Consider the following 22177-nt stretch of genomic DNA (forward strand, 5'->3'; position numbering starts at 1 on the left):
CCACGAAACTGTAACCGTTAAACATTACCATAAGCTACCGATTAGTTTATAGTTTACTGTTTACAATTCTTCCACAAGTGTGTATATGTATGACCATTATATTTAGCGAATAACTATACGAAAGTCAAACATTTATATTTTGCTTTTGAACGTATGAATCTAACGACGAATATATCGAAGAATAGTTAATATATGGATCCGTTCAATTCAGTTACAAAAGGGACTGAAAATCAAATAAGAATAGTCCTCTAATGATCTTATCCATTATATTCAATAAATATTCCACGCCATTAACATTGATTCATACATTTCATTCAATAATATTCTAGAATATGAAAAAAGGCATTTGTCCAAAAAAGTTTCTCTTATACTTGCGTCGGTGTGTCAGACCGAAAGTGTTAAAAAAGTGGCACACATCCCCTTTGTACCAACACGTGCGATACGCTCAACGATGATGAACGACGAATAACGAAGCTAGAGAGAATCGCAAAGTCGTAGTGTTGATACTTTCTGAGAAATGAACGAATTATCGATTTCTCGGTCTGACAGACCAATGCGCGAGTATACGAGTGTTAAATGAAAGATTTGCTGTGAGGGGCATTCGAATGTAATTTGAAATGTTATGAAAATTGACATTATTTTCGTATAACAAAACAGCAGGTGTATGGCACAATTATCACTATCTCACTCTACCTACCGTCATCGCGTATCTCACTATCCCTCTGATGTAAAAGTTCATCATCGACATCACGATATGTCAGATGGTGGTAAATTGGTAATTCGCGATGGTGTCGACGTCTGGTGGCGACTTCAAATTAGGGCCATAATTTGTGTCCCAAACTCGTTGGTGTAATCTCTATCAGATTAGAAGACACGAAGCCGGTTTCTAAATTTTAAAATTTGAATGAAAATTTTCAAATCGTGTTATTTAATTAGTTGAAACACATATTTCTGACTTTCATTCAACCATATGGCTATACACCCAGGTTTTTTGTACGAGGTTTTTTTACGCGGATTTTCGAATTAACGCGGTTTTTTTTTACGCGGATTTTCCAATTAACGCGGTTTTTTTACGCGGATTTTCCAATTAACGCGGTCACCGCATAAAAAAAACTGAGCAATATCAAATCTGTCCCTCATGCTTCCTGAGACCATATGACGGAACTTAGTGCTATTGACGGATATTAGTGCCGCACCTATGTGCCAGGTTCGATGCATCTGTAGCGAACACAGATTCAATTTGCCCGCGTTATTCACCACCGCCTATGCCAGTTTCGATGGGAACGACCACGTCAAGTCGGAGGACAGATTTTGCAACGCAAATGCCTCACAGAACAGAAATAATTAGACCAGAAGCAGTTAGAGTTGGAACAGAGGCAATTAGCGCTGCAGAGAAAGCATTTCCAGGAGAAATACAAACTGGGTCGCTAGCTGATGAATCTGCAAGTGCAAGAAGAAGTATCTCGAGATAGCATAAAGCTTGTGCAAGAATGGGTTGATGAGCACACCACTGCGGAGCAGAAATCCTCCGTACGCAACATCACTTCTCTCTCTCAGTTCATATCTCTCCCTTTCAAGCTCCCTCAGAGCGTATGCCGCACCCCATCAAGATTCTCAAGAGGATTTTTATGTGACCTTTTTTTCTTTACGGGAAGTTTCCAATTAACGCGGATTTTCCAATTAACACGGTTTTTTTACGCGGATTTTCGAATTAACGCGGTTTTTTTTACGCGGATTTTCCAATTAACGCGGTTTATTTTTACAAGGTACGTATCCCCCGCGTAAAAAAAACCTGGGTGTACAATTCCAAAATTGATGCTGATTTTTTTTTATTATAATATAAAATTATCTTCATAAACAATTTTCGTATGAAACTTTTTCACCACCTGCAAACAAAAATGTTTTTAATTCAAATAGAATACTGATTTGATATGGAAAAGCTAATTTTCATTCATAATTTTAATTTTGAAAACGTTCATTCCGACTGAAAATCAGCTATTCGTTGACGCTCCCCTAAACTAGTAAACGAAGCACAATGCCGCCAACGCGAATCGCTGTTTTGAAGAAAACAAATACTTTTGATTTTTGAGATGTTGGCACCAAAAACATGGCGAGTGTCATAAAGCTGCAAAACAGACAAATAATTTCCTCAAAATATATTTCATACCTATTGTCGCACTCAATGTGAAACTTGGAAACCATTGGAAACCTTTTGTTTGTCAAATTTCATGATCAACGCGAATCAAACAATTCATTGAAGTTCCCCTCGATTTTATTTGACGTTTTACATGCCGGACCAGTTAGAACGTGAATGTCGATAACTGGTCTTCCCTTTTCGCCCAGTTAGTGAATGTTTACTGTATTTTAAAAAGTCACAGGAGGGTTGTGTCCGAGACACGACCGCATTGTTGACGTAGGATTCCGTTAGGCTATCTGTTGATTTTGGATATGTTTGAAGAATTACATCGTACAGCTCTTTGATAATGATTTAATCGCTCTGAAAATGGCCGTTTTGTCTAGTTGTTGGGTATTGTTTGTTCACTCCACCAGTGTTTACCGAGTGATGATGACAGAAGGATGGTAAACAGTCGTTGAATAGTGCGTATCAGATAAAAGATACCGAAGTGGAACGAGATATGATGAAAATCGCCCTCTGTGATCCTAGACGAGATGCCTCCTGTGTTATGTATGAATGAAATAAAGAAAAAAAACTCACCAATGTAATATAAGATAATTACCAATACCGAAAACAATTATCAATTTTTCTCATCAGTAAAAACATGTTACTTTAATATAGAGAAAGCATATCTGAAATGGAAAAGGTAATTTTCTTTTATAATTTTTTACTTTCTAAGTGTTTATTCACCCAATGCGAATTTCAATTGGACTAACAACAACTAATACTATATGTAGAGTATATGGAAAATCACTTTTTCTAATGTTTCTTCACTTTTCCAATTTTTCTCGCCGTATAAACTTTTCTTGAGTGAAAATGAACATAACAAAACAAACAGCTTAAACCAAACGACCCGTTCTCGAGCGGGAACACTTGGTATTTATTTATGAAAATTGAAAAAAATCGTTTCATTTATGAAGTCATTTTTAACTCAACTGCTACCATATATAATTTTTCGCTTACACTTGTGCTAAATTTTTCACAATACACGATCGGTCATTGATATGAAATTTCACGAGGCAACCAACATTAAAGTTCCGAACTCAAATTTAATTTGCTAGAATGAATCGTATTACTCACCTTACTTGCAATATAAAAATGCCCCCGACTTGCACATATTTACAATGCCGATTCAACCAGGCAGCTTGGTTTTGGAGTCTCTGTTAGGGAACACATTTCGGTGGGAGCAAAAGTTCCCCCTAATTTCATGTATTTGCAATGCCAATTTCCCCCAGGCAGTTCGGTTTTGATGTCTCTGTTAGGGACCCGCCGCATGTGTCGTCAATTTCGACCAATCAGGGTATTTCCGTTAGGATATGGGTTGAGATTTTTGAATTGATTGATAGTTAGTTTAATGACATCTATTTTTTTCTTCAATATAAAAAATTGTTATGGAGTGCCGAAATCGATTGACGCAAAAATTTCATCAATCCATCATGAAATGACTGAGCAGAAAGCGTTTGAAATTGGACAATTTTCACGATGTGTTCGATTTTCGATTTTTGATTTGTACCCCAATATGTTCCCGAAAGACGTAATCCTACGTCAAAAAAAACTAATGATTGATATCATTTCATTTTCATATTTTCTATCTTGAGAAATGATTCAGATAGATAAAGAGTGTATGATCACAACAAAGTCGGATCGAGCAAACGGTTGAGGGGTAAATAATAGACGGATTTAACTTAGCTAGTTACGTTAGTTAACTCGGAGATCTTTGTATATTATAACCTATTATAAAACTTATAACAGGTATATACATATCATACTGATTTTTGACAATGGCTTTCAGGTTTGCTGGAGCTCCAACATTGTCCAACTATGTTAGCCGTACAAATTAAACACAAATTTCTGCATTACTCGGGAATTAATTAAGCAATTGAAATCAAATTAGACATATGGAGGTTTTAGGGTGCAATAAATGTTTCTATGGTGGTTAGACTCCACCCCTCTCTCTAAGGGGGGCTGCCATACAAATGAAACACACATTTCTGCATTACTCGAGAATTATTCAAGAAAATGAAACCAAATTAGGCATATGGAGGTTTTAGGGTGCAATGAATGATTCTATCGTGGTTAGACACTCCACCCTTCTCTCTAAAGGGGGGCTGCCATACAAATGAAACACAAATTTCTGCATTACTCGAGGATTAATCAAGCAAATGAAACAAAATTTGGCATGTGGAGGTTTTAGGGTGCAATAAATGTTTTACGGTGGTTAGATACTCCTCCCTCCTCTCTTAGGGGGGGGAGGGGGTCTGCCATACAAACCAAACACAAATTTCTGCATTACTCAAGCTAGCGAAATTGATCTTTATTCGAAACTGGAAATGGATTTTAATGTGATGAAACGCACTCCTATATCTTCTTCTATCTATATTAAAAAAGGATCGCCGGATGTGTTGATAAGAGCAGAACTCGAGGAAGGAATTTAACCATTCAGGGCTGTCTTTATCCTATCATATTTTCTGTACAAAACATTTATTTCATGTAACGGAGAAACATGTTATTTGCAGGTGGTTGAAAAATCTTGAACGAGAATTGTGTCTCAAAATAATCTGATATTATAATGATGAGTTTTGTTAGAAATACTAGGAATTTTATAGTAAAAGTTAAATTCCACGGGGTCCATTAGAAGATCAATTAATGAACAGTTCTGCGATTGGACCCATGAACTTGCTCATAGTAATAAAACGTGGATGGTTGAAGGTATTGATCACAAAACATAAACTTTTGGCGGGACGAAGTTTGTCGGGTCAGCTAGCATGTCTATAAAAATGGTTTCGGTCGAATTTCACTTGCTAAAGTTTACTGTAGGCCTTTAATGTTCTCTATTTTTTTTTCTTTACTGTGTTTTGCTCGAATTTTCACTTGGTTTGAAATGGAATCACTTTCCTTCCTTGTTCTTTCTTTTGAAGACGGAGCAATCTCCTTCTTTCCGGAGCATCTTACCATGTAGGCGATGTGGCTGGTTGGCTGGGGTCAACATATAATCTTTCGTGCTTGGGATTCTTAGAATATATTCACTTTTCATCCCCGATTCTGAACCGACGCAGGAATTACTTTCTTTTGTATCTGGGGAGTGATACTTTTACCTTTTGACGTGGGACTACGTCTAACCGGAATATATGGGGGGTAAAATGAAAACATAAACACTGAACATGCAGGAAAAAATGCAAGATTTCGAATGCTTATAACTCGAACATTTTCTACTGAATCGGAAAGATGTTTGCATCAATTGATAGGAAATATTTCTACGCATCTATCGCAATTAGCAAAATGTTATTTTCCATTAGGTAAATAATTGAATAACTGTAAAATGTTGGGCGTTATCTAAACGCCCTTACTGCCTCGTTTTGATTGGCCCGCTTTACGGTTTCCCCAACACAGACTTCAAAACCAAGCAGCCTTGGGGAAATCGGAATTGCAAATACATGAAAGTAGGGGGACTTTTGTTCTCTCCGAAATGTGTTTCCTAACACAGACTTTAAAACCAAGCAACATTGGAGAAACCGACATTGCAAATACATGAAAGTAGGGGGAGCTTTTGTTCCCACCGAAATGTGTTTCCCTAACACAGACTTCAAATCCAAGGAGCGTGGGGAAGTTGGCATTGCAAATACATGCAAGTCTGGGGTATTTTTGTTCCAATTGAAATGTGTTTCCTTAACACAGACTTCAAATCCAAGGAGCTCGAGAAAATTTGCATTGCGAATTCATGCATTCGGGGGCATTTTTGTTCCGACTGAAATGTGTTTCCGTAACACAGACTTCAAATCCATGGAGCGAGGGGAAATTGGCATTGCAAATACATGCAAGTCGAGAGCATTTTTGTTCCGACTAAAATATGTTTCCTCAACACAGGCTTCAAAACCAAGGTGTCTAGGAAAATTGGGATTGCAAATTCATGCAGGTCGGGAGTATTTTTGTTCCGACTGAAATCTGATTACCTATAAAGACTTCTAAACCAAGGTGTCTGGGGAAATCGGCATTGAAAATACATGCAATCTGCGAGTACTTTTGTACTCGCTTACCTTTGTACAGACTAGAATGCGTTTCCCTAACACGGTCTTCTAAACTTAGGTACCTGGTAAGATCGTGCAGACACTAGAGACATTGAATTTGTTAAATTTTTTTTTCACAACTCAAATATATTGAATTCAATTGAATTCGGAAATTGTTTTATTCAATCAAAAATTCAATTAATACAAACAAATGATTACTAAGCTAAGGTAGTCCCACGTCAACCTTGCGGTAATATCATAGATATAACCCACCCATTTTTTTTTTAAATACTTTTCAGGGTTTCTTGTTGTCTGTAGGACAAGTAATGTGAATTCCACTTTTCAACCTTCAGAAACTTTCCAATAGCTTTTGAACGTCAGGAAAAGGTTGATTGGGCAGCATCTGTTGTTGAGTTTGGCCATCGTCTTCCTTTAACAAAGTTGGCAATGTTGAGTTTTCAAATACATTCGGTGAGCAAGCAATTTGTGCGCCAATCGACCAATCAGAACGCGTTTTTTTATCTACAGTTTTTTACTACGTAAAAGTAGATAATTAGTAGACCATGTTGCCATTTCAGTACCGTTGATTTATTTTTCAGAAATACTTATTATTAATACTTATTTAGGGTATGACAAAAAATCCACTTCATGTTTGGTCTCGATATCCATCTGACATAAGACTCGAGTCGGGGCTTTGGGGTGGTCACACCATTGGTCTGAACCAGGGGTTAGACATCAACTGAATATAGGCTACCCAAAATATAAATCAATATGGCGTCGTTTGTTTACCATCATATCATTTGCGAGGATTGAAATCATTGAAATAGTAAAAATAAAGAAAAATGCGCTGCTTTATTTCTAACTGCATGAGCGATTTTCATATTTCGGTTTCACATGGAGGTGTTTACATTTAACATGGAGTTTAAAGTTAGCCATTATTCGACTATATAACCGGACCGAGTTATAAACAACAGTAATTGACAGAACCAAAATGTCAGTGAACCACAGCAATATTGAGTACACTGGCAATATGATGGATTTGACGTTTTGGTCATACCCCTGGTTTGAACCGGCCCGATCAGAAGAATGCTGCTCTATGCAGTATGCTTCGGGTTCTTATCTTGCTGGAAGGTGTAATCCCATTTTCAGTGTGGATTCTTCCAAGTTCTAGTACGAAATGTCGATGTAACCATCGACAGTCGCAAACTGAAGTCGTTTTTTTATTGGTGTTGCTGATCATCGGTCGCTTTCTGGCGAAGTAGTTCTTCAAGTCCCGTTCCACCAAACGTCGTCGAATGGTGCGTCGTGGGGTTTTCTTCACTTCTCGGATGATTAGCGAGTCCGTTCTTGCATCAGTCTTACGTTTCGGTTCTCTTCCCGGTCGATCGGCCCCTCTGCCGAGCAACTGATGCGTTCGAATGACCAACTGGACCGCACCATGGTTTACCCCGTACCTCCCAGTAATGTTTGGTTGAGACTCCTTACGCTGAAAGTCACGCACAATCAAATTTCGGACCTGTGTTGAAATTTGCTTTCCACCCATTTTCCGAAAGCTTGCTCTAGGATTGGGCGATCTTTTCCTTTTTTCGTTCCTTATTTCGTCGTCAATCGGTGTAGACGCATTTAAAAGATGCTCCAAACGCGTGCGCTTTCAATTCGATTGTTTTGACGTAGAACTACGTCTTTCATTAAGGGTGCCAAATCAGAAAACAGGTCACGTTTTTATGAAATAAAAAAAATGAGTGGGTTATAACTATGATAAAACCGCAAGGTTGACGTGGAACTACCTTAGCTTAGCAATCATTTGTTTGTATTGATTGAGTTTTTGATTGAATAAAACAATTTCCGAATTCAATTTAATTGCTGTGTGAGTAAAAAGACTGAATAAATGCCACGTAAGGTCAATTCATACATTGTGATAGATTATGTTCTCCGCTACAAGTAAATTTAATGACAGTCCTTTTACGATTGGTATGATTCCTAGGACAAAATATATGGACGGAAGAATTATCAAACGATTTTTTTTTTTACATTTCTCTCTGAAGTTTGCATCTCTCAAGTTTACGTATTTCTCGAACCGCTAATTTGCTGGATTTGATGAGCTTCAGACACTCAGTTTCGATTTTGATACGTACGTCGTACGCATATTGTTCAATCAAGAGGCGTTATCGCAGCAAATGGTTATAAACATTTTGCCTAATCATCAAATGGTATGCGTAGAAATTCAGTGAGTAGAGGATATGAAGGCATATCCTTCAATGCAATCTTGAATAACCGAGCCAAAGCGTTGTGTTCGTAGCCGTTTTTGTAATCCGTGTTATGAGAACGCTTTTAGGAGTACAAAACATACATGTGCAGAAGTATCCCCGGCTTGCATGAATCAATAGCTTCAACTTCTACTTTTTATACTACAGATGCTTTAAAATTGAATGTTCATTCGCCTCTAGTGTCTGCACGGTTTTCCCAGGTTCCCAGGTTCTGTACAAAGGCAAGCGAGTATAAAAGTGCTCGCATTTTGCATTTAAAGCAGATTTCCCCGGACACCTTGCCAATTTCCACACGCTCCATGGATTTGAAGTCTGTGTTAGGGAAACACATTTCAGTCGGAACAAAAATACCCCCGATTTTCATGTATTTGCAATGCCGATTTCTCCAACACTGCTTGGTTTTGAAGTCTGTGTTAGGGAACATATTTCGGTGAGAACAAAAGTTGCCCTACTTCCATGTATTTCAAATGCCGATTTCCCCAAGGCTGCTTGGTTTTGATGGCTGTGCTGGGGAAACAGTAAATCGGGCCAATCAAAACAAAGCAGTTAGGGCGTTTAGATAACGCTTAACATTTTACAATTATTTAAATGTTTATCTAATGAAAAATAACATTTTATTAACTGCGATAGATGCGTAGAAATATTCCCTATCGATTGATGCAAACATCTTCCCGATCCAGTAAGAAATGTTTTTTCCTGCATGTTCTGTGTTTAGGTTTTCATTTTACCCCCTATATATTCCGGTTAGACGTAGTTCCACGTCAAAATAAAGTTAACGTTAATAACTATGTTTGCCGCGAACGGATTTCGGCGATTTACATACCAAACGAATCGGAAGTTCCCTAACATTTGTTTGATATGCTTTACATTACAATCTCATAGTCTGTATATGGTTTAAATTGATGAAAATTGGAAGCATCCCCATTTCCTCATACATTTGTTCTGTCCATTTGAGTGCTCTCCCGAACAGAGCTGTCAATAACGAGCAACTTATCGACGAGCAACGAAGGGGAAATCGTAAGATGTAGAGTCTCCGTGAACAAAGGAAAAGAAGAAGAACGAAGGGGAATATTTGTCAAGAGTATGAACAGTGGATCTCGCTGAGGCAAACTTTCATTCTTCGCGAGGAATAGTGATGCCTTAATTTTTCATTTATTCGATTATCGATTAATCGTTGGGGTATTTTTCAATATTCGATTTATTCGAAAAATTGTCTTTCAAAATTCGATTAATCGAGCGAATATTTATTTCTTAAAATAATCACGTATCACTTTGTCATTCTGGTCGCGTGGTCTATCGGGTTGTTGATGTTAGATGGTTGGATAAAAAATGTTAGATAACAAAAATTATGTAGCCTAATTCTTAGCCTGAAAATGTATTGACCTTGAGAAAGATTCATTAATCGCGATTACAGTGACATTTATTCGATGTATTCATATTTTGATTTCAAATTATTCGGTACAAAATTAATCGATTATAACTTCAGATATTAGATTTTTTTTATTTAATCGAACGATTGCCCGACGTCTCTAGTGAGGAAATCGAATGAACGCTTGGTTGCTGGGCGAGCTGAACGGCGAAGGATCGAATGCCTTTCTCAAGGCTATGGGGGTGGAGGAGTAATATGATGGATAAAGTAAAGTTTTCCAAGGACCTTTTTGAAGGTTAGAGACGAATGAACTGAAGAAGTTTAAAGTCTCAAGCAAGGAAGGAAGGCAAACTTTCAGCCTCGTTATGTATTTAAAGCAATGAAAATCGCTTGTTCTTCCTTGTTTTGCGTCATCATATGTCTTCGTTTCGGATTGAGCTGTGGACGCGATCAAATTACTCACTCGCTGATGTCTCTTGCATGGCAATCATTGCATCATGCACTGAAGCCACTGCATTAAGGTTCATAACCCGTACGTAAAAATAGTGCATCTTCGCGACGCTGAAGGCCCAGTTGTATCTGTTCCCGTTTGCATTGGCCCTGTAACGATGCAACCATCGCCTATTTTTTTATGCTATGATTGACGATTGCTTGGTGTTGCAAATAATGCAGTCGTAATGATAAATATAAACAAGGAGGAGAAATTGGAGGAGGGAAATATTTACGCTATGGTATTAGTAATGAATCTCTGCCGAGGCAAATATTCAGAATTTTTCAAAGCAGTTACCATTGTTTGTTTTCTGTCATCAATGCATTGAACTGACGCTATGGTGAAGCAGGTGTTAAGGTTGTGCACCAAAAAAATATTTGGGGAATACCAAGTTATTAATTTAATTGGGTTCGATCATAACGAAGCAGTGCTACTCTTTTCGAGGTTGTTGAGATTGACAGATAGAGTTTATTTCGCTTATTTAGTCACCAAGAAAGTAAATGTTCTGGAATTTTGTATGTGATGTGTTTTCGTTTGTCAGTAGCAAAACTTTCTCCACTAAGGATGACAGCTGCGTTTATCTCGAGCATGTATTGCTCTGTGAGCACAAGAATGAATCATCAAACTTTTATCGTCAAATGATTCTGCTGGTAGAATGATTATTTGAAAACTTTCGTAGCATTACAAAATAATATCCGCAGTTATAAACAAGCGACTTGCATTAAACTACAGCGTAGTTCAACGTCAAAATGCGGTCGTGTCTTGAACACAACTTCCTATAATTTTTGAATTTATTTACGAATTTATCAATTTTGTGTGCTAATTAACTTGTGTGTCGTTGGTTTTCGTGTGCAGCAAACTAGTGGAACGAAAAGAACAAATATGAATTTTTGGGTGCTACTCACCGATCGCATTTTCCCTATAAGGCCAAATCCAACATGTAGCATACAACTCGGGCTTCAAATAACAATAGAAGAGGAGCTGTGTGCCAGCAGGATAACACCGGGCCATAAGCATTGGTTGCATAAGCAGAACATGGCTGAATGTTTTAGACATCCACCTTATATTCATCTGCCTATGGATCGATTGTTCGATTGTCTTAGTTTTTTAGCCAGCAGGGACAAACAAGCATAATAAAATAGTCTTCCAAATGAGAGCAAGCTGTTTAACAAAACAGTTGACCAAAGTCAGATAATTCTAACTATGCAAAATAAACCTTTAGGTTTGCGTAAAATAATGAATTTTTCTTGATCAAACAATTCACATCGTTCTTGCATTTAAATAATGCACTATTTAAAAACGCCATCGTAAATATATCGTACTGTGACAAAACCGCAAGCACACACAATTTCGGCAACACTGCCTACCGACGCGAGAGTAACCGCCGTTTGGTCTCTGAAAGCCCCCCAGTCGATTGGTAGACACAAAGGGAAAAAGAAGATTCCTTTGCCGTGAGAACACACAGTGAAGCAACAACCGAATGCTGGCGAATGGGAAGAAGAAAAAGATGCCTGCCAAGAGCAAGACGTCGACATCGGTGGGGGTTATATTTGCTGCTATTTTTGTTTTGATTTTGCAAGATTCGCGCTAGCGCGTAAAAATTCCATCAGCTGTTTGTTGTTTGTTTACACTACCTTTGTGTCCCTTTAATTCCCGTTATATAATTTCTATTTTTATTTCGCAGTTGAGCTTTTGGTGATTAAATATTTGTAATTGTTGTTTTCCAGAGTCTCACCGTTGTTCTCCGGACCCGCCGAAAACCGACCATGACGATGATGACTACCGCTGCACTTCCGGGCTGTAAGCAGTACGAGACACTGCGCAAGGCGCTGCAGTCCGGTAACCGCGCACAAATCGACAAAACATTGGAATCTCTGGTTGTGGCTTGCGAAAATCAGAAAGTAGCGAGCGAGAAACAAAAGATTGACGACGATCAGTTAAATTTCTGGTTAAACGATGTGTTGCCCCTGTTGTTCGATTGGGAAAATGCGTTAACGAAAGAATGGGCGCTGAAGGCTTCCGAAGCGCTTCTTCCTCATCTAGAGAACACGTTATATCTCGACTCTCCAGTGTGGCCAGCGCTGAAAACCCAAATTAGCACCGTCTATTCGAAACTGTTAGAACAGGCGCGTGGGAGAAACGACACCGAGTGGAATCGGAAGTGGTCGGTACTAGTGCGTATACTCGACAAAGAAATCTGCCAGGGTGCCGTCATTATCAATGTATTTCTGGCGATAGTGGAGAACGGATTTCGATCGACGGAGATGTTCGTACGCGAACAGTCGTTCGATTGTTGGAAGCTTTTGGTTGAGATATTCGCCAAATATGACCAGATCAACATCCCGAAGCGCGTCAAATTAATTTGCATTCCACTGAAGAGCTCGAAATCAAAGACTGAGACGATAGCGACAAAAAAGTTCGGAATTTGGTGGTTTTTGATCACCAAATTGCAGAGTCAGTTGGATGAATTTATTGAGAACGTGTTTGATCCGTTCATATATTTCTGCTTCGGGCCATCGTTCAAAACACCTTTGTGTTTCTATTTCGATGATAACTACCAGGATTTCGCTACTCCCGGTAAAATGTGAGTTAGACAACATTCGACAATAAATTCGTATGCGACTAAAATGTTTTCTTTCTATCTGAACAGTTACAATTCCGTCAAAAAATTGGCGGCCATTGCGTTGATTCTCATGTTGGGCCCCGCGGAGAAGATCGCGAAGACATTACTACGCGAAGATCAGAATTTTATCATACCCGCCAACGGAGACACAATCATATCACCTAAGCTGTTCAACCTGAAGGCGAGGTTGCTTATCAACTCATGCACCGAGTGTACGGTTCAGTTCTCCCAGATGAAGGACAAACACTATCTGGAGCTGAATAGGTGTCTGTGGAAAAATCTGCTCAGCATGGTAGAACAGGAGAAAGCTATTCCGCGTTCTGAGATGCTTTTGTGGATTCAGGAAAATTTGGCGGCGCTGATCAGTTTGGTAAGTTTAGAGTTTTCATGAAATTCGGAATAAGATTGACGAAACTATGAATATTACAGAGTGATCAGCGAAAGGACGATGCGATGCGAGAGCTGGTTTACGATACCGTTCTGATGGTAGCCCAGACAAACCTGCTGACCGTCACTATTGGCCATGATAGTCCCGAACAGTTGGTGAACAACTATCGAGTCTTCATGACATTGGTGTTTAACCCAAAAGTGGACTATCCGGAAAAGTAAGTAACTCTCTGATCTATTTTTTTTTTTATCTTCGCTTATTTTTCGTCGGCCTATTTCCGCCACTTTAGTGCCAATCACCGACAACAGGGAGGCGACTCCACCTGTTCCTACCTATCAGACTCAACAACTCATGAGCCGGGCCAACTTCTTTTACTTCCCCTCCGAAGGAAGACGTAACCAGAGATTTTTCGCCTCTCTGATCTAGATGGTTTAGAAATTTGTACGGTGCTAAAACTGAACGAGGAACAAAATGGAAATGAATTTGGTTGGTTTATGTACTTCTTGACAACCGTTTCTACATGACTTTGTTATAGTCATATTCTTATTTCAAAGTCCAGGAACCAGTTTTAGGGAACCAAATTCTTTTTCCTTACATTTTTGCTAGTGAATAGAGTTGATAAAACGAGGTGCATTCAAGGTTAATAAACAGACATGTAGTTGGGCGAGAGAAAAGAAGAGAGACGGATTTTGGAAATTATACACGATTGATAACGTTCAGGAAAAGATATGTTTCAGACATATAAACCAGTTCAACGTTAGCAATACATCTCTAACTGATACATTGAATTCGATTGAGAATTACATTGAACACATCAAATATTGTGGACTCGTTCATAGAAGGACTTATCTGCAAAGTACAATTGATTCGACTATAACAATTGATACGACCATACTTTGTGTCGAAGATAATTGGATCAGGATGATTATCAACGGATTTCCTCCTACATAGACAGATCAAAATGAACAGAGGGATGGGTTTAACCAGGAAAAACACGGTTGGGAATAAAAAAAAAAGACTGTATGGAGATGAGCTGAGATGAGTCCATAATATTTGATTGGAGAATTTTCCAATAAATCGATGATCGATTTTTCGCGTTGTATAAGTACGATAGGGTAACGCTAAATAGCATTAGAAAGATGCTTTCCTACAGTCAAATTCTTGATTCAAAACTTCACTGAACACTACTGGGATGCCTGAAGTAGCAATCACCCAAAAGCGATCACACATTCCTGCTCATGGCCATGCGAGTCGTAAGCGCTTGTAGGACCACTAGCTGACCCGGCAATCTTCGTTCCGCCCAAAATTTACACGTTTTCTTGCTAAGGATTTACAAACATTCACGTTTTATTGCTAAGCGAACGTTAATGGGTCTAATAGCAGAACTGTTCATTGATTGATTTTCTAATAAATTACCTTTTACTATAAAATTCTTAGTACTTCTACTAAAACTCGTCACTATAATATCAGATTATTTTCAGACACAATTCTCGTTTAAGATTTTTCAACCACTTGCAAATAACATGTTTCTCCGTTACACGGAATGATGGTTTGATACAGAAAATATAATAGAATGAAGACAGCCCTATATCGGACATTTCCTTCCTGGAGTTTTGCTCTTATTAACACATTCGACGATCCATTTTTATTTACGAAGATGAAGGTGTGCGTTTTATCACATTAAAATCCATTTCCACTCTCGAACAAAGATCAATTTTGTTAGCGCAAACATCAAATGGACTAACAACGCTGTCACTATGTAATTGTAGAACATATGAGAATTGAATTTTCCCATTTTCCTTCACAGTTTTTCCAATTTTTTTGTTGGAATATGTTTGGTTGAAATAATATTTTTTTTAATATTTTTACTTACATTCCAGAGGAGGGAGGGGTGTCATACCACCATAAAAACATTTCTCGTATCTAAAAACCCTCACATTTGGCTCCATTTGCTTGATTAGTTCACGAGTTATGCAGTTGTCCCGGAAACACTTCTAGAAGCGCTAAAGGTGCTGAACATGGAGAAATGACCGGCATCCAAAAGTCGGTCATCCTTAGCACCTGCGCAATTGTCCGACAATTTCTCGGTCAAGACTGAAAACCACGAGCTTGCAGATACGTGCATACCGCAGAGCCCAGTCTCCCTTTGGCATTCAGAAGCCCGAGGGTAGTTGAATATTCTGGCTAGGTTCGCCTAGTCTAGAAGTGAGATTAGTCTGCTTAAAAAAAACCTCCAAGAACATAGTCGTACGTAGTACTTTCGCCTAGCAGAGCCTGCAGTATCATTGCACCTGAAGATCACCCCAGCAAACGGAAACACAAATCAACCACGTTTTGATCCATGGATAGCACTTCTCTGATACTATCGACCATTATCAATATTATCGGAGCCTATTGCTGGAACACCATGAAAGCAACAATAAGCAGCACAGCAGAAGCCGTCATCGGGACAACGAAACGAATAGTTTGACGACAAGTGTTAATGTTATACAATGTGTGCATCGGTTGATAGTCAGGATATGAGGCTCGAAGGGGAACTTCAATACGGCGATAGACTCTTCTGTCTACTCTTGAACGTGGCGCTGGAAAGTACCACGGGGAGAGCGGGTTTCAACATGCGGGGCACGATTTTCAACAAGTCCAGTCAGTTTATCTGCTTCATCGACAGCGTGGATATAATCGGAAGAACACATGCGACGGCAGCAGATTTATATACTCGACTGAAACACGAAACAGGGCTGATTGGGCATGGGATTAATGCGTCTAAGCCTTTTTTTTTTTTTTTTTTTTTTTTTTTTAAAGAGGTGAGGAACGCTCTACCAGCCTTACCTGGGAAGGATTAACCCAGACGTCGAGTGGGGATCGCACCCACAAAAACCAAGCCCTCTACTCGTTGCCTTATTCCCCCTGGGACCACATCTAGGCGACTACTTCAGGGGGCGGCTGTGCTCATGCACTTCTCGAGTTTTCAACGCAAACTAGCGTTGTCCTTCCCTTTTTCTCAATATTTTTTTCTTTCCATTCGTTATTAATTCCACTGCGCTGATGTCCTCTTCGCAGGCATTTTGAATTTACCCGTCGAGACGTGAACCGATTAGGAATTGCCCTCCAACTTGACGCGCAACCCGTCACAGCCACCCTCGCGGGGTTTCTCACCTGTCGAGACGTGAACCGATTAGGAAGCGCCCTCCAACTTGACGCGCGCCCCGTCACAGTCACCCTCGCAGGATTTCTCTTCCCAACGGAGCGCCGATTAGGCAGTGCCCTCCAACCTGACGCGCACTCCGTCACAGCTACTCTCGTGGGGTATTCACCATTTTGATCGTGGCTTCATCCTTGATGCTCGTTCCTTCGAAATGTTCGCGGTGTTCCTCCATCCAGGCCACGATCAGGCGTTGTCAGGTAGGCCTTTTGCTGTTCTCCGCGGCAGTATCCGTTTACCTGTCGAGACGTGCACCGATTAGGAAGCGCCCTCCAACTTGACGCGCGCCCCGTCACAGTCACCCTCGCAGGATTTCTCTTCCTTCCCAGCGGAGAGCCGATTAGGTGGTGCCCTCCAACACAACGCGCACCCCGTCACAGCTACTCTCGTGAGGTACCATCTCTTGCAACAGCCGTCGCCGTTGTTCACCTTTCACCGTCGGACGTTGTCAGCACTTTGGTCAGCCCTCCACCTTCGCTGCAGCTCCGACATGATTTGTGTGATTGCACTGCTCACGGCATTCCAGATCATCTCGTCGCGACACATCTCCTCCACAATATTCTCGACATGAAGTGCAGGCAGCCCCTCGCGCCTTTCGATGAACCTGGGACAGACAAAAACGACGTGCTCCGATGTTTCCTCCATATCTCCACAGTCCGGACAGAGGGGTGAAACTGCGTGCCCGAACCGGTGTAGATATTGCCTGAAACAGCCATGCCCAGACAGAAACTGCGTCAAGTAAAAGTTAACTTCACCGTGTTTCCTGTTCAACCAGGTCGAAAGTACCGGTATCAGCCTGTACGTCTACCATTTTCTGCCGTATCCCATTCATACTGCCATTTGTCCAACGACTCCGCTCTCATCAATTTCCGGATACCTCTGCTTTCCCGTCGCTTGTAGCACTCGCTATCTTCCGCCAGAGTGATGCAGATGGGAATCATTCCGGCGATTACACACACAGCTTCTGTCGAAATGGTCCTATAAGCACTTACGACTCGCATGGCCATGAGTCGGAATGTGCTGTTCAGCTTCCTCCGATTTCGGTGGGTTTCCAGAGCCGCCAACCAGGCAGGGCCACCATACCTCAGTATCGACGAAGATACACTTGCCAAGAGACGCCTCTTGCTGCTGCTTGGGCCAAAGCTATTTGGCATGATCCTCGCCACCACGTTGATGGCCTTTGACGCCTTCCCACATGCATAGTCGACGTGCTGGTTGAAGTTCAGCCGGTCGTCGATCATGACTCCGAGGTACTTCACCGCCCGCTTCGAAACGATGGTATGTCCTCCGACCGATACCTCTGCCCGCAGCACTGCCTTACAATTGCTCACTAACAGCACCTCGGTTTTGTGATGTGCCATCTGGAGCTTTACGCTGTCCATCCAACTACCGATCATGTCTACAGCCTCAGTCGCCAACATTTCCACCTCCTGAAGCGTCTCGCCGATTACCGTTGTTACGATGTCGTCCGCGAAGCCCACGATCTCCACACCTCTGGGTAGCTTCAGCCTTAGAACACCGTCGTACATCGTGTTCCAAAGCGTAGGACCTAGGATGGAGCCTTGTGGAACTCCCGCCGAGATATTCTTCACTATCTGTCCCCTGTCTGTGTTGTATACCAGGATCCGATTCTGGAAATAACTCCTCAGTATCCTGTACAGGTAGCTAGGGACCTTCAATCTGTGTAGCGCCTCGGCGATGGCCTCCCAGCTGGCACTATTGAAGGCGTTCTTCACGTCAATCAAAATCACCGCGCAGTAACGGTCGCCTCTTCGTTTTTGTTTAAGCGAGACCTGAGCTTTCTCGATAACTGTCCGAATAGCGTCCACTGTCGACTTTCCTTTCCGGAACCCGAACTGCATTTTCGACAATCCGTGGTCATCCTCCGTGCATTTCACCAGTCTGTTGAGAATAACCCTTTCCAAGAGCTTTCCCAAAGTATCCAACAAACAAATAGGCCTATACGACGCTGGATCTCCAGGTGGCTTTCCTGGTTTCGGGAGCAGCACCAACTTTTGTATCTTCCATTCCGCAGGGAAGAGACCGTCATCCAGGCATTTCTGCAGCACCACCCTGAACATGTCGGGGAAAGCAAGGATCGCCGATTTCAGGGCCACATTGGGGATTCCGTCGGGGCCGGGTGCTTTTTTCAACTTTAGACCTTTTGCCACCGCGATGAGTTCTTCGTTGGTGACTTGTGCGTTCTCTGCTTCGTCCTCACCGTACAGTGTGGGTGGCCACGTCGGTGGGTCGTGCTGCGGAAAGAGTCCATTCACAATGACCTCGAGTTTTTCCGGACATAATTCCATGGGAGTCGTTGAACTACGGAATTTCGCCATCACGATTCGATATGCTTCACCCCAAGGATTTGCGTCGACGTCACGACACAGCTCCCTATAGCAGTTCGATTTGCTCCTACGTATCTCTCGTTTCAAGGCGGCTCTGGTCGCTCGGAAAGACGCGCGGTGCTCCTCTCTCTCTACATCGGTTCGTGCCCTCTGGACTCTTCTTCTGGCTCGTAGACAGTTAGCGCGGAGGATGCTGAGTGTCTCGTTCCACCAGTAGGCTGGACGTCGTTCATTCGTCGGGTTCAGTCTTCTCGGCATCGCTGTATCGCATGCCCTCACCAATGTTCCTGTTAGCCCGTCGGCGCTCAGATTAAGAGTTCTGCTGTCTATGCGTAGTGCTTCGACGAAAAGCTCCTTGTCAAAAACCTTTGTCCTCCACTTCCGCTCAAAGGTTTTTGTATTCCGTACCGCTGCGGGATTCCGTTGGCCGACACTATACAGGATTGCCTGGTGGTCGCTGTGTGTGTATCCCTCCGACACTCTCCACTTCGTATTAGCCGCCAGTGATGGACTGCAGAAAGTTACATCGATGATGGATTCGCGGCCGTCCCTTCGAAAGGTGCTGCTAGTGCCTTCGTTCAGAAGTGTGACGTCTAGTTTTGCGAAGGCTTCTAGTAGGCTGTACCCCCTGGCGTTGGTGCATCTGCTTCCCCACTCCTCAGCCCAGGCGTTGAAGTCTCCTCCGATGATGACTGGTTTGCGGCCGCTGACCTTATCCGTGAGTACGTCCAACATCTCGTGAAACTGCTCCGCTGACCATCTTGGGGGTGCATAGCAACTACACATGAAGATTCCGTTGATTTTGACGATCACGAAACCTTCCTGTGAGCTTTCCACCACTTCTTGGATGGGGTACCTTCCCATCACTAGTATTGCAGCCATCCCTGCTTTATCCACCACCCATTTTCCGTTATCGCGAGGAACTCGGTACGGTTCTGCGATCATTGCAACGTCGCATTTAGTTTCAGTTGTTGACTGCCACAACAATTGCTGTGCTATGTCGCAATGATTGAGGTTGAGCTGGGTAACCTCCATTACTGCGAACCCGCAATCGCCTTTTTGTACGCCGGACATTTGAAGCTACCTGTGACGTGGTCGTTTCCGTCCTCCTCCTTGCACAACATGCACCTCGGTTGCTTGGTGCAGTCTCTAGCAACGTGACCTTCCGTCCCGCACTTCCTGCACAATTTCGATCTGTCAGGACCACCGCAGTTTTTCGCCTGGTGACCGAAGCCCATGCATTGAAAGCATCTCTCCATTTGCTTGGCCATACGAGGGGGAGCTTTCATCGGGCACACGGACCACCCCACTTTTATTTTACCCTTCTCCACCAGTTTATTCGCAGCTTGTTTCGAGAGCCGTATCGAGGCCGTTTGTGTCCCACCGTATGCCTTTCTCAGTCGGATTGTCATTGGCACATCGCCAAGGTCACATTGTGACTGTAACGCAGTTCTCAATTCCTCAACAGTCGTGATCTCGTCCAGATACCGGCACTCGATGGTTGATTCCTGAGAGAGAGCTCTCACCTTCGCCTCCTCCCCTAGTGACTTCTCAATGAGTTGTTTGAAAGCGGAGCTCTTAACCGCTGGATCTTTTTTAAGCTCGAAGAGCATCTCGCCTTTCTGCGTGCGCCTAGTTTTCACGACGTTCTCGCCCAGTGTCTGCAACTCCGGATCGTCTCTCACTTTCCGAAGGATAGCTGCATACGATACTCCTGCTGACACTTCAACGATCAAAGCATCGCCCTTGATTCGCTCCACTCGAGGTCCGAGTTTCTTCTTTTCCTGCTCAACTTTTTTCTTCTTCTCCTTCTGTTTTTTGCGTTTTTCTGCCTGGTTATCGACAGTACGCCATTCACTGCTTTCACCTCCTTTCGCGTTACTCAGATCGTTCTTGGCCTTTTTCAGCTCTTCTTCTTCTCCTGGGGTGTCCCTCCTTCTCTTGTCCGATCGTGTGTTCAGAGGACCCTTCGGCGTCTCAAGTATCTCGACGGGTTTCTCATTCGCCTCGAGCAGAGCCTTTTCAGCACCCTCTGCTCTCATCTGCAGCTCCTTATGCTCGCGTTCAGCAACCATGACGACCGATCTGATGCTCGTCACCAGATGTTTTATTTTTAAGTGGACATTGTTTTTGTCCTTTACGAACTCGTAAAGTTCGTTGACCTTTTTCCTAACGTCCGTGATGCTGAGCCTCCCAAGTTGCCCTTCTTGGGATGCGCTTGAGGTCAGCGTAAACAACTGGCTCTGTACGGAGCCAAGATCTCCTTGGAATGCTTGGGCAGCAAACACTTCTTGTGGTTTTGTGTTGCTTGTACTCGTTGTGGCTACTCGAGTGACAGGTGACCTCAGCATTCGTCCGCTTCTCGCGAACACATTCTCCTCTCCATCGTTTGTTGGTGTGTTATTGCAACTATTCATATTTTTCTGGGTCCCAACTTCGGGCCGCTATCTCCGCTCGTTGTACATAGTCGCTACCAGTGATCCCATGGTTATCTATGCAAGCAGTGAGGCCATGCAGGGGTTGACACGGTCCTTCATGGGGACCGTGTTCAGAGCCAGATCAGCGCAAGTCAGGAATGTGACATCTGACGCCTAGTACCTAGTGCCTGGGCCTAGACGAGCATCGAACGTACCCGAAGACTTGCCAAGTTATTACCGGGACGGGGGCAACCGCACTATTAGCCCAAACGCCATTTCAGGACGGTGTCACCCTTCCTTACTCAGGGAACAGGATAGTACGACTGTCAGCCTTTAGCGTCGTGTTGAAATCGTTTCCGTATCGTGTCCGTTTTCTATGTCGTAACCAGTATGTCGTAATCAGGATCTTACTGGCGTCAATCCTGATGTGCTTGGCACTCCTTTCGTGGCTCCTGTACACGGTATTTCCCCCGTGCAATCTCCAATAGGCTTTACCGCGCCCTTACTCGCGTTGTCACCCGATTAGTCGCCTCATTCGACAGGGACAGGGACCAAGACCCGAAGTGCTATTCTAGGCCGGCAACTCCACGGCCAGCGTCTAAGCCTAAATATGTGCTAAATACCACGAGCTAGAGGTGATCGACAAATTAGTCTTGTTAATACATACACAGTACTTATTACACTTTGCGTAGGGATCTGTTGTTCGTGACGGACAGCGCGAATGATGAGCAAGCGTCCCATCACAGATTTTGTTCTCCATCCCTATCCTTATTCCATGTCGCACCCTCCCCGTCAAAAATGCAATGTGTGGTGCTTTACACCACTAAAAACAGTAACATATCCCGGCGTACAGCGTAACACACACGAAAGCAAACTTTTTCCATACTAAACAT

At 42.4% G+C, this 22177-nt stretch overlaps 1 protein-coding gene across 2 annotated transcripts in view; it reads left to right on the plus strand.

The window, feature by feature from the left end:
• LOC129771791 (telomere-associated protein RIF1) overlaps positions 1-22177 on the plus strand; it is a 29368-nt gene that overhangs the window by 1672 nt on the left and 5519 nt on the right. Inside the window, exons 1-4 of one of the 2 annotated variants that reach the window (XM_055775824.1) lie at positions 11715-11843; positions 12034-12890; positions 12957-13299; positions 13359-13534. In XM_055775824.1, coding sequence (XP_055631799.1) covers positions 11787-11843; positions 12034-12890; positions 12957-13299; positions 13359-13534 — 1433 coding nt within the window. In that variant the 5' untranslated portion in view covers positions 11715-11786. Of the gene's footprint in view, positions 1-11714; positions 11844-12033; positions 12891-12956; positions 13300-13358; positions 13535-22177 lie in introns of those variants that run through there. The other variant, XM_055775825.1, reaches the window with a different exon arrangement.

The sequence above is a fragment of the Toxorhynchites rutilus genome, chromosome 2, assembly GCF_029784135.1.
Source record: "Toxorhynchites rutilus septentrionalis strain SRP chromosome 2, ASM2978413v1, whole genome shotgun sequence".
Lineage (NCBI taxonomy): Eukaryota > Metazoa > Arthropoda > Insecta > Diptera > Culicidae > Toxorhynchites > Toxorhynchites rutilus.